Here is a 15,642-nt window from a genome sequence, read left to right on the forward strand (position 1 = left end):
ATCTCCCTTGGCCAACTCTAGTTCTTTTCGATCCTGAGGGTATTAGGTCGCGTATCCTAGAGTCTTTCGTTTTCACGTCCTTCATGGCCTTTGTCTTCCTTTGCCCGATACATTCACTTTACGAAGTGTCAGACCCCTTCAAATTTTCCCCTCTGATTAGTGTTAATAGAGGATGGTTACCTATTTGTACTTCCTCTTAATGATTGGGGAGAGGGGGTATGTTCGGTATTTTCTAACATGACTGCAATGATCGCGACGGGGGAATGTTCTCTCCCCCGGTCTGTGGTCATACAGGGGGTGAGGAGGGGGAGGGAGTGAGTAGTGTCTGTTCGTTATCTTCATTCTTATGTCCGACCCGTTGGCTGAATGGCCAGCGTACTGGCCTTCGGATCAGAGGGTCCCGGGTTCGATTCCCAGCCGGGTCGGGGATTTTAACCTTCATTGGTTAATTCCAATGGCCCGGCGGCTGAGTGTTTGTGCTGACCCCAACATTCCTGCAACTCACACACCACACATAACACTATCCTCTACCACAATAACACGCAGTTACCTACACATAGCAGATGCCGCCCACCCTCATCGGAGGGTCTGCCTTACAAGGGCTGCACTCGACCAGAAATAGCCATACGAAATTATTATTATTCATTCTTATGTAGTAGGAGTATGTTTGGTATTTTCTAAGACTAACAATACTAGTGGCATGTGATTGCAATGATTGGGATGGGCGGATGTTCTCTCCCACGGTTGATGCTTACCCGTAACTAGAGTAGGGGGTATTGGGGGGTAGTGATGGAATAATCGAATACTCGATTATTCTTTTACATTTCCCATTCAATTATTCAGTGCAATGAATGAAGCAATCGAATAGTAAATATTTTTTCCATCCGATTATTATTTTTATTATTTTTTCGATTATTCATTCGAAACTCCATTCGAATGAATGAGACAGTCGAATCGTGAATATTTTTATTAGATTATTTATCGATTTTTTATTTTCCACCTGAAACTCCATTCGAATCAATGAGGCAATAGTCGAATAGTGAATTTTTCCATTCGATTATTTTTTCGATGATTCATTTGGAACTGCATTCGAATGAATGAGGCAATTGAATAGTGAATGCTTTCGAAATCATAGAATTAAGAGTGATATTATTAAGACAGTTAATTCACCCATTTAGTTTCAACATAACAATTTTTCATAAGAGTTCATCTACTCGCTTATTTCATTCGATTATCGATCCGACACACTTAAACGGAAAAATTGATTCATGACGCATCCGAATATTCTATGTGATACAAGTGAATGATATTTGAAACTCGTTCGATTATTTTATTCGATTATCTGAATAATCGGATGGAGGCAATTCGATTATCCCATCACTAGGGTGGGGGGGCGCTCTGTTTGTTGTCTTCATTCATTTATATGTTGTCCGGCTCCATGGCTAAATGGTTAGCGTGCTGGGCTTTGGTCACAGGGGTACCGGGTTCGATTCCCGGCAGGTTCGGAAATTTTAACCATAAGTTATTCATTCCGCTGGTTGGAGGCTCGGTGAATGTGTTGCCTTCAACATCATTTCATCCTCATTACGACGTGCAGATGGCCTACGAGCGTCAATTCGAAAGACCTGCACCTGGCAAGCCGAACTTGTCCTCGGAGACTCCTGTCACTAAAAGCCATACGCCATTTCATTCACATGTAGAAAATGTTTGGTATATTCTAAAATTAACAATACTAGTTGCATGTGATTGCAATGATTGCGATGGGTGTGTGCTCTCTCCCACGTGACTGGTGGGGAGTAGGATTCTGTTCAATTGCCTTCGTCCATCATATGTAGTATGAAAAATCAATCAATCAAATAGTCAATCAATCAATCAATCATTCAATCAACCACTACTGATCTGCATTTAGGGGAGTCACCCAGGTGGCAGATTCCATATCTCTTGTTTTCCTAGCCTTTTCTTAATTGCAAAGAAATTGGAAATTTATTCAACATCTCCCTTGGTAAGTTATTCCAATCCCTAACTCCCATTCCTTTCTCTTCTTTTTTTTTTTTTTTTTTTTTTTTTTTTTTTTTTTTTTCTATTTGTTTTACGTTGCACCGACACAGATAGGTCTTATGGCGACGATGGGATAGGAAAGGCCTAGGAAGTGGAAGGAAGCGGCCGTGGCCTTAATTAAGGTACAGCCCCGGCATTTGCCTGGTGTGAAAGTGGGAAACCACGCTCCCATTCCTATAAACGAATATTTGCCCCAGTTTGTCCTCTTAAATTCCTGCTTTATCTTTATATTGTGATATTTCGTACTTTTAAAGACACCACTCAAATTTATTCATCTACCGATGTCATTGCACACCATCTCTCCACTGACAGCTCGGAACATACCACTTAGTCGAGCAGCTCGTCTCCTTTCTCCCAAGTCTCCCCAGCCCAAACTTTACAACATTTTTGTAACGCTACACTTTTGTCAGAAATCACCCAGAACAAATCTAACTGCTTTTCTTTGGATTTTTTTTTCAGTTCTCTTATCAAGTAACCCTGATGAGGGTGCCATTCACTGAAAACATACTCAAGTTGGGGTCTTACCAGAGACAGGGGAGGTATCCGGCATTTTATAGGAAATGCCTCAGCAGGCTAAGGTTGTTTAAAATGTATTGGATGTGTATCATAGATTTCTAATATTATTTTATCATTTCACTAATCGGAATATCTTTGGTAATTTGTAATACTATCAAAACTAACTCTATTACATGGATTATTTGGATTACAACAAACGATTACTCGCTTCTTAGCTGGTGGTCACCCGTGACGAGAAGAAAAAGTATTCAGCCACTTCCTCTTAAAACAATAATCACCACCACCACCACTAGGGAGTCGACTAGAGAAGAGGTGCAGGGTTCCATCCAGAAAGTTCTTGAGTTCGGATGTAATTAAGGGTGAGCTTTTATTGAGCTCTGCTTTAGATACCACTCACTTTTCCATTTAAATGAAAACACAGTTTCTAATGTCAGCACAGTGCAACGTTGCAGCATACTCGCGTGTAACGGACCTCCAGGAGTAATAAATAAAATTGCATCATTCTGATACACAACAGGATACGTAATTATAGAGGCAGTATCCACTTAATCTAATTATATCGTTAGCTCAACTGAGTTCATTACAGGCTATTATCTAAAAAAAATTATCACTAAAACCTCATAAAATGTAATGCTTTAAATAATGCATTTATTGTACACCATGCAAAAATAAATCACACAATACAGAGCACACGCTTGCAGGCCACAGGAGTATGAAACACGTCCCAGAGAAACAAACAGTAAATTCTCTTTTGAGTCCTAACTCTAAAACATTGAACTAGGTATATTAAACAGCTGTTCGGCTCCTTGGTTGAATGATCAGAGCAGTGTTTTTTAATTCCGAAGGCTGCGGGTTCGATTCCCGACCGGATCTGGGAATTAAGTCGTAAATAATTCATTCACGCCCATATTTCTTTGGACAGAGTTTGGTGATCGATTGGCGTTTTTATTTTGTTCTATGAAATACCTTTTTCTAACTCACCAGTGATATCCTTACAAATGTTCAACGTCAGTTTCACCTATGTATTGATCTAACAACTACCTCACGTCCAAGTTTCCGATCTTCATTCACGCACAGCTAGAGAGAGAGAAAATACACATAGGAGAGCTGCCCTATTACTAGGGAAACCACAAATGTTCAGCCTACTAATGAATCCATATGGACAACAAGAAAGTAAAATACATGAAATTAATTTTCATTGAAATTTTTGAAAAGTAATATTCGTTATTTTCGGATTCTATTTATTCAAATTATTTTTAAGGCGACAGTCTGGAGAAAAAAAATCGATATTTTGGTCATTTTGGCAAAAACAATTCTATGGCTGAAATTGAAAATCCTTTCTTGTCACGAAGTTACTCCGTTGAATTCAAACCATTTATAATTTTAATAAAGCTTTGTTTGCCATTCTGCACACAGCATAAATGGGCGTGGGGTCTGTTTTGCTTTCATTCTCCCGCCATTTATAATTTTACATACTAGATATTATTCGCATTTGTCTGCCATAATATTCTACCAAATGTAACAAAATGTGTATGGTATATATACCACAGCTATATTAGAAAACCTGTATACGGAATGTTTGATTGCAAAATTTTGCAAGTAGTAGGGATGTTTAAGACCAAAATTTTAGAACATAAGAATTACACAAACGTTAGCACAATATTTTCTTATATAAATTATATACATAAAAATCAATACACGGAACCTGTTAAAGGAGTATTATCCATCTAATTCCAAATTTTCATTAATATTTCATTTAAATTTCACGAAAAAATTGAGTTAAAAATTTGTAAAAATGTTTTCAAAACAATGTTTGTAAAACTACTAATTGTATATGAAATAAATTTTCGTGATATCCCTACTTTTATTTACATGACATTCCCACAAAATTTCGTGAAATTCCAAACATTCGGTAAAATTATATATTTATCTCTAAACTACCCCGGTTGGTTGGTTGGTTGGTTGGTTGGTCGGTCGGTCGGTCGGTCGGTCGGTCGGTCGGTCGGTTGGTTGGTTTTTGTATATTTGATTTGTTCTTTTTTCCTATTGTATTCGCTATCATCATTCGCGTAGCCTATCCACAGAGCCAGCCATACACATAGGCAACACGAGGGGTGATCTTCTTGATAGCAGTATCTATAGACACATAATCTGGGTTTTATTGCGTTACATATGCCTATATGCCATTATTTCAGCGTTTGTGTTTTTCCTGACTTAAGTCATGTGAATGTTGAAACTAAAGATGTCCTCTTGATTGGACGAAACATGCCATTCAGTGTTTTTAATAATGATCTTATTTCAGCTCTTACCTTAACTTTCGGTTTATGTTGTGAGACATATTTTCCCTGACCCTTAAATAACGTCAGCTGATTAGAGTTCACTGAGAGTTCACAAGTGTAAGAAACAGCTGAATGCCTGTGCAGTATGATCTTCTTTTGTTTTGATAAACTATCCTTCCTTAACTTATTATTGAATTTAAGCCATATTACTAAAAATCATGAAATGAGATGGATGTATTTTCGTTTGATCTACTATTGTGAGAATAATCAAAATACATCTAGATTCATTTATGGAAATCAAAGGAAGAAGTCGGTAGAGGAACATATTATACAATGCTTTTCTCTAAATAAATCTCTGTAGAATTGTCTCATGACACATGCACTTGAGTACAAGATAACTTCCTTCCTGTAGGCTGAGTGAACCTCAGGGCCATATGCACCTCCGGATGTGGAAATCTCGTTTCTTAAATTTTACGACTTCCTGACGGGCATTCGAACCCACGTCCTTCCGGACGAACGGAGCACGCCTTTACCGCCTGGGCCAGGCAGCCCCTTCCTTCCGGTACATTGATGCAATGTGAAATCTATTTTTTTTAGTATGAAATGTCCTCTCTTTTATGATAATCTGCATAATTCTGTTTAATCAACATTAAGACCATTATTATCGTGTCTCTTGTACAATTAATTTGTTCTTAAATCTGCATGATTTCGGTTAACCTTATACCTGCAAATATCTGGTTCTTTCTCTTGCTGCTGCGTAAATTAAAATAACTTGTCCAAATATTTTATTATTGAAATAAAGTGTCCAGCTATAAATTGTGTTCGACCGGTAGGATACTTTTCAGGTTGTCACTGAAAATTAAGGGTTTTAAGCTTTCAAGCTAACTGGAATAATGTCTTCGTTATTCTCTTTCCTAAACAAACCACTCGGTATTTATAGAATGCTTAAAAATACAGTATGTAAATTTCCTTTGTTCCAGAGGTGCCGTATGACAGACCAGTCATCAGCGGAGTCCGAACTCGATACCGTCTAGGTGATAAATTGCGCAGTAACTGCTCGTCTTCCTGGTCAAGGCCCGCGGCCAAGCTTACGTGGTTAGTTAACGATGTTCAGGTGAGTAGTCACGAGATCCGTATGATCTTCATCGATCGCATGTATTTCACCTGTAAGTAACCATGTGCTCCAACACCATATCGGTCGGAAAATAATGGGAGAGTAAACATTATACTGAGTACTGCAACGCGGAACACATTTTTTGTTTCTTTATTTTATTTTATTTTTATTTTTTTATTTTTTATATACGCTTCTACACACCCACATGCTACTGCAAGCGATTGTCAAGTATTTCAGTGTTAATCTAAAACAGAGAAGGATCCCAAGGTAGCGGGTTCAAACCCGGCAGAGGTGGTTGTATTTTTGAAGGGCGGAAAAAAGTCAATTCGACACTCCCTGTCGTATGTCAGCATGCAAAAAATCTCTGCTAACACATTTGGTGTTTACCCTACAAAATTCATTAGAACTCAGCCATAGACGCCGCCCAAGAGAGATTCCGTTTACTCTCTCATTTGGTAGCCTAGGAACTTCGATACTGATGAGCAAGCAGCCAGATGGCGTCAAATTAAAACGCTTGCACACGGTAGCTGAGACCACACGATTATTATTATTAATTTTTTTTAGTTCCGTTTGGGCCTGCTATGGACTGCGTGGTTCTTATCTCTAGCAGCTTTCTTCTTTGACCAGTACTCCTTCATTCTTGCACTGTGAATGTCTTTTCGCTCCTGAGTCCATTTCACACCTCCTCCCGGACGTACTGTTTTTTCTGTTAGTGACTGGAGAGAGTTTGATGTTCTGATCAACGTTCTGTACCTATTCCTGTCATAAATTTCACTGGGAGCAATGTCCAATTCTTGAAGGTCTTTTCTGACGAGTCTTGCCCACTTGGCATTAGTCGCTTTCCCTCTAGAGATGGTGTGGAAGATTCTGGAGGTGAGCCTCTGATTGTCCATTCTCATGACATGACCGTAGAAGTTCAATCTCCTCTTCCTCATAGATGTTGTAATGCTCTCCAATTGTTGGTACAGTTCGTTGTTGTGCCTGATTATTATTATTATTATTATTATTATTATTATTATTATTATTATTATTACGGAATTTCCGTGGAACAGAGAAGTGAAAGAATGTGCTGGTTTGAATGGGTCTATCTACGACAGTCAAAAGATTCATTTAAAACTTAAAAAAATAAGGTTATACTTCTTTTCAGATATTACATTTTAACAAAACTATTCACTTCGTGAACGAACAAGATTTCAGGTACAGAGCTAGTTTGGTACAAAAGAAGAAAAAGAAAAAAACAGTAAGGTTAGTTACAAAATTCGAGCTTCCAGCTCCCTATTTACAAGGTCCCTACATTACGACTGTTGCATATAGTTAGATAGGCAAGGAGACGAATCTCCCAATTTGTTTTACAGGAAATTTAAATCACAATTTTCAAGAGCACGTTGCTCCAAAGATTACAAGATATGGCCTTCCAAAGGCACCGTTCAGTATTCACACAAATATATTTTACATTTGAATAAGAGAGCCTCAATGCTCTACAATTCTACCAAAGAGACTACGCTCCCAAACCCTTACAGCCTACTCGAGGCAACCTTTAACTTTTACAATTAGGATTAGAGCGTCTTTACTCAATAAAATTACAGTTTCAGGCCTTTTAAGCACAACCTACAATTTACAATACCATATCAATTGCATTTTCAGCTTACACAGATGTATCGAGTACCCATTCTACCGGGCCTTCGTGAAAATAACAGGTTCAATTACTGGCCCAAAAATCAAAAGGTATGGAGGCGGAAACTTGCGCTCCTTGGAACTCAAGATTAAAACCCTGGTAGAGCGCACTGCCCGACGATGCAGAGGCTAATCCCGCACTACTGAGGTGACTAGATGGACAAGTTAAGTTACAATTTACAATAGTGAAAACAGTTACAATATCGTAGTCACCTCAAGACTAATTGAAGGGGAACACGAGAGGGTAACGCACTCTCTATCCCCGGTTTTCATTTTAAGTACTTTTGACTTACTTGAACTTTTAGTTTAGAACGAAGAAAGTTTACATTTTAGAAAATTGACAGTTACATAGTTAAAGATTGGAACCTTCCCCTCGAGTCAGCTTGCGGAGATAACTACTGAGATAGAAAAATGGTGGCCATTAGCTTAGCTGATGTTCTGTCTGCCGATGGATAAGGGCCCCGCCACCTCTCTTAGCACACACACTCAATAACATGACGATCAATAAGACAAGTTAACTCAAAAGGGTGTCAGCTTTTATACCCGAGAGTAAGATTCGAGAAGGCTCTGGACTAAAACCGGACACACCCTCTCATTTTATTGGACAATTGAAAAGTTACAAGAAACATATGATTGGCAGAAAAATAAATACATGAATTTTTCTATTGGTTGAGATCCCAAGTTGGCGTAGAAGTGTTGCCAACTGTGATACACCAAAAAAACAAAGAAAGTCAATTCAGTTCAGGAAACCTATAAACACAAAATTTCTTTAAATTTCTCGTTGCTCCACTTTGCACCAGAGTGCATGACATCAGTTTCTTTTTTTTTTTTATACAGACATCTATGGAGGAAAGTCCCAACTTTGTGAAATAGCTGTTGTAAACTTTATGTGTTAGATAGCGTTCTTGAAGGCGCTTCATTTAAATGCACGGGGTTGAGGTGAACCTCCCGGTAAAATTATTATTATTATTATTATTATTATTATTATTATTATTATTATTATTATTATTATTATTATTATTATTATTATTATTATTATGGAAGATTAAAATCTCGACATCCAACATGGCAACAAGGAAAGAGGCTTGTTGAATCACAGACAGTACAACATGAATAATATTTGGAGGGAAGAGTGGGCTGCTTCAAACCCTGACCAGCTAGGGTTGATAATCGACCCCTGTGGGAAACTTGCTGGTTTCAACTTGCCAAGAAGAATCTGGGCTTCATTGAACAGAGTGCGGACCAATCTTGGAAGATGCAACTTCTGGCTCCACAAGTGGGGAAAAATTTCCAGCCCTCATTGCGACTGTGGTGACGCGGCTCAGACAGTCCACCATGTTGTAACGATGTGCCCGTTTCCGAGTTTCCAGGGAGGATACCACGAACTTCATCCAGCAAGTGAAGAGACAGTGAACAGGCTAAATTCTCTGGACATTAAACTATAAGTTATATTTCCTTTGTCCGATTGTTATTCTACCTGCTTTAAGTGTACAGCCTATACATTTAAGTGTATATAGTATATATATAGTTTCTTTCTACCCTCTATATGCCATTCGGAATATATAAATTATTATTATTATTATTATTATTATTATTATTATTATTATTATTATTATTATTATTATTATTATTATTATTCCCGGTCTAGAAAACCAAGAATAACGGCCAAGAGGATTCGTCGTGCTGACCACACGACACCTCGTAATCTGCAGGCCTTCGGGCTGAGCAGCGGTCGCATGGTAGGCCAAGGTCCTTCACGGGCTGTAGTGCCATGGGGTTTGGTTTGGTTTTTATTATTATTATTATTATTATTATTATTATTATTATTATTATTATTATTATTATTATTATTATTATTATTATTATTATTATTATTAAAGAATGGCAACGTTTTGTCCTTTAGAGACTGCAAAGCGTGCATTCAGAATACTGAATGATGTTTCTAAATTGTGGAGCCGGTTTCAAATTACTTTCGCTCTGTCTGGGGGAGATTGCTGCAGCTTTGACTTCAAACAGTTGGCAGTTGTATTGAAGGAGTTAGAAGATCATTACGAGTTCATGAGAATCTTCTAGATTGTGTTAGTAGTAGTAATAATAATAATAATTATTATAATAATAATAATAATTGTTACGGAGTTTGCGTGGAACAGAGAGGTGAAAGAAGGTGCTGGCTTGAATGGGCCTCTCTACGACAGTTAAAGATTCATTTAAAACTTTAAAATAAAGGTTATATTTCTTTTCATATATTAAATTTTAACAGAACAAGATTTCAGGTACAGAACTAGTTACGTACAAAGTAGGCAAAAAAGAAAAACCCAGTAAGGTTAGTTACAAAATTTGAGCTTCAAGCTCCCAATTTACAAAAGTCCATACGTCACTACATTTGCGCTTAGCTTGATACTCAAGGAGACGAATCTCCCAATTTAAATTACACAGTTTTCACGAGCACATTTTGCTCCAAAGGTTACAAGTTACGGCCTTCCAAAGGCACCATTCAATATTTACACAAATTACAAGAAAGAGCCTTTCTGCTCTAAAATTCTACCAAGGAGACTGCGCTCCCAAACCCTTACAGCCTACACAAGGCAGCCTTTAACTTTTACTTTTGTGATGAGAGAGTCTTTGCCCAATAAAATTTACACCTACTGGCCTCCCTAGGAACAACTTACATATAACAAGAACATATCAGTTGTCTCTCAAGGTTACATAGAAGAAATGATACAGGGGTATCGAGTACCCATTCTACCGGGCCTTCGTGAAAAAGTACAGGTTAAATTTTACTGGCCCAAAATTCAAAATGCTGCGGAGGCAGACATTTGCACTCCTTGAAATTTGCACACAAGATAACACCCTATTTGGGCTCCTGACCCGAAGTTACAAGGACTAATCCCATTCTACTGAGGTGTCTAAATGGACAAGTTGAGTTACAATTTACAATAGAGAAAAAAGTTACAAAATCGTAGTCACCTCCAGATTAAATTGAAGGGGAATTCGAGAGGGTAACGCACTCTCTATCCCCAGTGCTATAGACTAGTTGAACTTTTACATGAGAAGAAAGAAAATTTTACATTTTCGAAATTTTATAGTTACATTATTAAAGATTGGAAACCTTCCCCTCAAATTAGCTGGCAGAGATACCTACAGAGTAGGAAAAATGGTGGCCATTAACTTAGCTGATGTTCTGCTTGCCGATGGATGAGGCCCCCCGCCTCCTCTCTTAACACACACACTCAGTAACACGACGATCAATAAGACAAGTTAACTTAAAAGGGCGTCAGCTTTTATACCCGAGAGGAAGGTTCAAGAAGACTCTGGACTAAAACCAGACACACCCTCTCACTTTATTGGTAGATAAAATAGGTACAAGATAAATATAATTGGCTGAAAAATAAATACACAAAATTTTTGATTGGCCAGACTCCAAAGCTGGCGGGATGAGTTATAAGTGTTGCAACCTTCGAAGTATCAAAACAAAAACAAAATACCAATTCAGTTTAGAAAACCTATAAATACAAATTTCTTTACATTTTTAGTATTTTCACTTTACACCAGAGTGCATGACATCAGTTTTTTAATGGAGACATCTATGGAAAAAAGTCCGAATTTCTTGAAATAGTTGTTGGAAACTTTATGTGTTAGATAGCCTTCTTCAAGGCGCTCCCGGTACAATAGTAATAATTGGAAAAGGTTGACCTGAAGATATCTGGAAGAGAGAAAGAAAAAATTAAGAAAAATTCCGGGCCCAAATGTAAAAAAATTAGGAGAGGAGTCTCAAATCTAACAAAGAATTATATCAAAGAACATAAGGAGTGGTTGAACTGATGAGGAAGAGAAGGTTACAGGTCTGAGGACACTTGTTGAGGATGGGCAATAACAGACTAATGAAGTGAATCTTGGAATTCTTCAGAAAGAGCAGAGCTAAAATGGTTTCGAACTCCACTCCACGGCAGCCCTGAAGGTGGTTTTCTGTGGTTTCCCATTTTCACACCAGGCAAATGCTGGGGCTGTACCTTAATTAAGGCCACGGCCGCTTCCTTCCCATGTCTAGGCCTTTCCTATCCCATCGTCGTCATAAGACATACCTGTGTCGACGCGACGTAAAGCAAATAGCAAAAAAAAAAAAAAAAAAAATTGTTTCGAGAAGTGAGGTTGGACTTGACGAAGATGGGGGTTCCAGAAGATTACATCATGGATTTAAATCAACTTAGACCATTCGTCAAAATGTTCCTCGGTTTCCAGGAGACTGGGAAACGCTAGTGAGAAAAGGGAGTTCCTGTAGAGAAGAGCAGAAGAAAGAAGTGGGAGAAAAGATGAAAAGCGACTGGACGAAGGGAGAAGGCTGAAAATACTGCAAAGATTGTCAAACGTGATCCATAGACGGCCGAAACGAAAATGAAAACAATAATGGATGTCCAACCTTTGTCCCGTTGCTCTGCAGGGTCGAGTATAAAGTAAGATCAAACTTTGTGGCGATTTTTTACGGCCGGATGCCCTTCTAGACGTTAACCTCATCAGAGGAGTCAATGAGATGACATGAATGACGTTATATACGATGGTAAAAAAGGGAGAGGGTGAAACACGGTGGCGGCACATGACCTAATCCTATCGAATAGCACCAAGGGGTCTGCTCCAGGCTTAAAGTCCCCATCCGACGGACAAATCACCATCATCACCGTCATATGCCCTCACTCCATGTGATCACTGCAGAGTGGTTTGGAATTGAATCCAGGCTTTTGGCACGCAATCCACCCTGCCAGCTAACATTTGAGGGTGATATTTCTTCGACCAACGGGACTCGAACCAATCAACCACGGTGTCAGATCATATAGGCTTAGCGCCTTAACGATCATGGCACCAGACGGGTTATAAATAATAGACTTATTATTATTATTATTATTATTATTATTATTATTATTATTATTATTATTATTATGTCTGATACATCAAAAAAAAGAAAATAGTTACAATAATTTCAAGTAACATTTAAATAATCTTGGACCAATACAACGCTACTTCGAGTCCTCTCTTCGTAGCTCGATGCAGGTCATCTTGTGTGCACAAAGATGGACACAGCGGACACTGAAGCATATGCTGGATGGTTTGATCTTCTCCGCAGTCACACTTGGTGTTGTCGCCATTGATGAAGCCCCATCTTGCCAAATTAACTTTGGACCTTCCCACTCCTGATCTCAACCTATTGAGAGATTTCCAGATTATCCAGCTCTCATTGCAACCGGGTGGCAAACGTTCCTCAACCGCCATCTGCTCAGAGCCTTGGGGGATCTTCGTCTTCCATAGCTGTATCCTTGCCTTCTCAGCTGGTACTATAAGTTCCTGAGATGTTCGTAGGAAGCTCTTCCTAGATTTCAGTCTCTGTACTGGAAGCTCATGTCCATGCAGTAGATGAGTACTTTCGTGCTTAACCTTTGTCCTTTCCTTATTTGCAGCTACTTCTCTTCGCACACCGGGTGGTGCTATCCCTGCAAGACGATAGAGTTTTTCAGTTGGAGTAGACTTTAGACAACCTGTAACAAGTCTGCAGGTCTCATTAAGTGCTATGTCTACCTGTCTGGCATGAGATGAATTGTACCAAACAGGGCAGGCATATTCCGCTGCAGAATAACATAGTGCCATGGCGAAAGCACGAATAGTTTTTGGTTGACTGCCCCATTCTGATCCAGATAATTTACGTAGAAGATGATTCCTGGTGGAAACTTTAAGTTTAGTGTTCATGCAGTGTTTCTTGAATGTAAGAGCTCTATCAAGCGTCACTCCTAGGTATTTTGGAGTTTCACAGTATTGTAACTCAACACCTGACCACACTATATGCAGCTTACGATGAGCTTCCCTAGTTTTCAGATGAAAGGCACAAACTTGTGTTTTCATAGGGTTAGGCCTTAACTGGTTTGCCTTGTAATAGGATGACAAACTTTCGAGGGCGATGGTTAGATTCCTTTCCACCGTCTCAAAGTCTGTACATTGTGTTGCCAGAGCAAGATCATCAGCATACAAGAAACTTCTGCTATTTGGAGCTACCGGCTGGTCATTAGTGTAAATATTAAAGAGGATTGGTGCCAGCACACTTCCTTGAGGTAAACCGTTTCTTTGTGTCCTCCACCGACTGCGCTGTCCTTGGAAGTCCACAAAAAACCTACGGTTCTGAAGAAGGGTTGCGATAAATCTGGTTATCTTAATATCCTTGGTCAGATTGTAGACTTTAACTAACAGAAGTTGATGGTTGACGGTGTCATACGCTGCAGTCGAATCTACAAAGACTACACCTGTCACCTTGTGTCTTCCAAAGCCATCCTCGACGAATTGTGTAAGATTCAGTAGTTGTTCAGTGCAGCTCTTACCCGGACGAAATCCAGCTATAAGGAGAGGGTCAATCATGGGTTGAATGCGATTTAGGATCATCCTTTCCAGTAATTTATATAGATGACACAAAAGGGTAACAGGTCTGAAGTCTTTAGGATGATTTCCTTCCTTGCTAGGTTTGAGCAAAGCAATTACTCTACTTTTTCGCCATGTCTTTGGTATCTGACCTCTGCTCACACATCTATTGAAGAGTTGCAGAACCCGTTCTTTGGTTTTAGGCCCAAATTTCTTTATCTGTTCTACTCGAATGTCATCTAGACCCGCTGATTTTCCATTTTTACATTCTTTGATGACTTTTTCCAACTCCAACATGGTGAAGGGGACAGTGAGGTCACTTCTTTCTTCTTGAATCTTCCTCTGTATTTTTGGCCTTCGGATTTTATTGGTTGCTTTCCCATTTAAGAGCAGTTGGTGTGCTATCTGATTTGCAGTGACATTGAAATGTTGGGTAGTCTTCGTTGGATCATTGTTAAGGTGTTTCAATAATCTCCAGGCTTTATGGCTATCTCTCGTAAGATCTATACTTTCAATAGTTTTCATCCACTGATTCCGTTTTGATGTTGTCAATGATGACATGAGATTGTTCCCAACTTCCACTGTCTTTTCTCCTAGGGGATTTTCTTCAAACAAAGTTGCATATTCCGTAAGCTGGGCAACAAGGTCTGAGGTAAGGCCAGGGACATACCACGTCCGACAGCCTCTAGGTATGGACTTTCTGGAGCATTTCTTTACGGCATCAACAAAAGTATCGTAACACTCTGGTGTTGGCTGGATGATGGACACTTCAGCATCTAACATCTCTGCAAACTTTGACCAGTTTGCCTTTTTGAAGTTATACCTCCTTCGGAATGGAACACTCTGACACTCTGTGGTCTGACTGCTGCATAAATCTGGCACATTATTGGTTTTCCGTGGTTTCCCATTTTCACACCAGGCAAATGCTGGGGCTGTACCTTAATTAAGGCCACGGCCGCTTCCTTCCAACTCCTAGGCCTTTCCTATCCCATCGTCGCCGTAAGACGTATCTGTGTCGGTGCGACGTAAAGCCCCTAGCAAAAAAAAATCTGGCACATTATTGGTCTATGCTGTGTGTTAGGTATTGGGTTGCAGACATACTTTACACATTGTTGGCTAATATTATTACTGCTGAAAATCAGATCAGGGTTATATCCTCGTCTCCATCTGCCACTGTTAAATGAAGCTGGTAGTTTAGCATCATGAATGAGAGTTAGGTAGTTTGCTTCTGCCCATTCTTGCACTGCTATACCACTCTCATCTTCGTATTCATAACCCCACACATTACTATGGCAATTGAAATCTCCTATTACTATTTTCGTGTGTTGATTCTGAAAATTGGAAGGATTACTAACAGTACATTCAACTCCAGGTGGCTTATACAGAGAGGAGATGGTGCAGCTACCTACTTCTATAGTGAGGACTTCAATATCATTTTCCTCCGTGAAGGCTGTGGACTGAAGCTGAATTTCAGGTCGGACAAATATGGCACTTCCGTACTTTTGGTGTGGCCGTTCAACAGCTAGACGCATTCCATTAATTTTTGGTCTACGCATTTCACTACTTCTGTGTGTCTCCTGTATGCACAGTATGTGGCAATTGTGTTGA

General features: G+C 39.2%; 1 protein-coding gene across 1 annotated transcript in view; it reads left to right on the forward strand.

The window, feature by feature from the left end:
• Positions 1–15,642, forward strand: part of LOC136880901 (uncharacterized) — a 497,467-nt gene that overhangs the window by 383,988 nt on the left and 97,837 nt on the right. Inside the window, exon 4 of the mRNA XM_067153431.2 lies at positions 5,834–5,967. Coding sequence (XP_067009532.2) covers positions 5,834–5,967 — 134 coding nt within the window. The remainder of the gene's footprint in view (positions 1–5,833; positions 5,968–15,642) is intronic.

This window comes from Anabrus simplex, chromosome 9 (assembly GCF_040414725.1).
Source record: "Anabrus simplex isolate iqAnaSimp1 chromosome 9, ASM4041472v1, whole genome shotgun sequence".
NCBI lineage: Eukaryota > Metazoa > Arthropoda > Insecta > Orthoptera > Tettigoniidae > Anabrus > Anabrus simplex.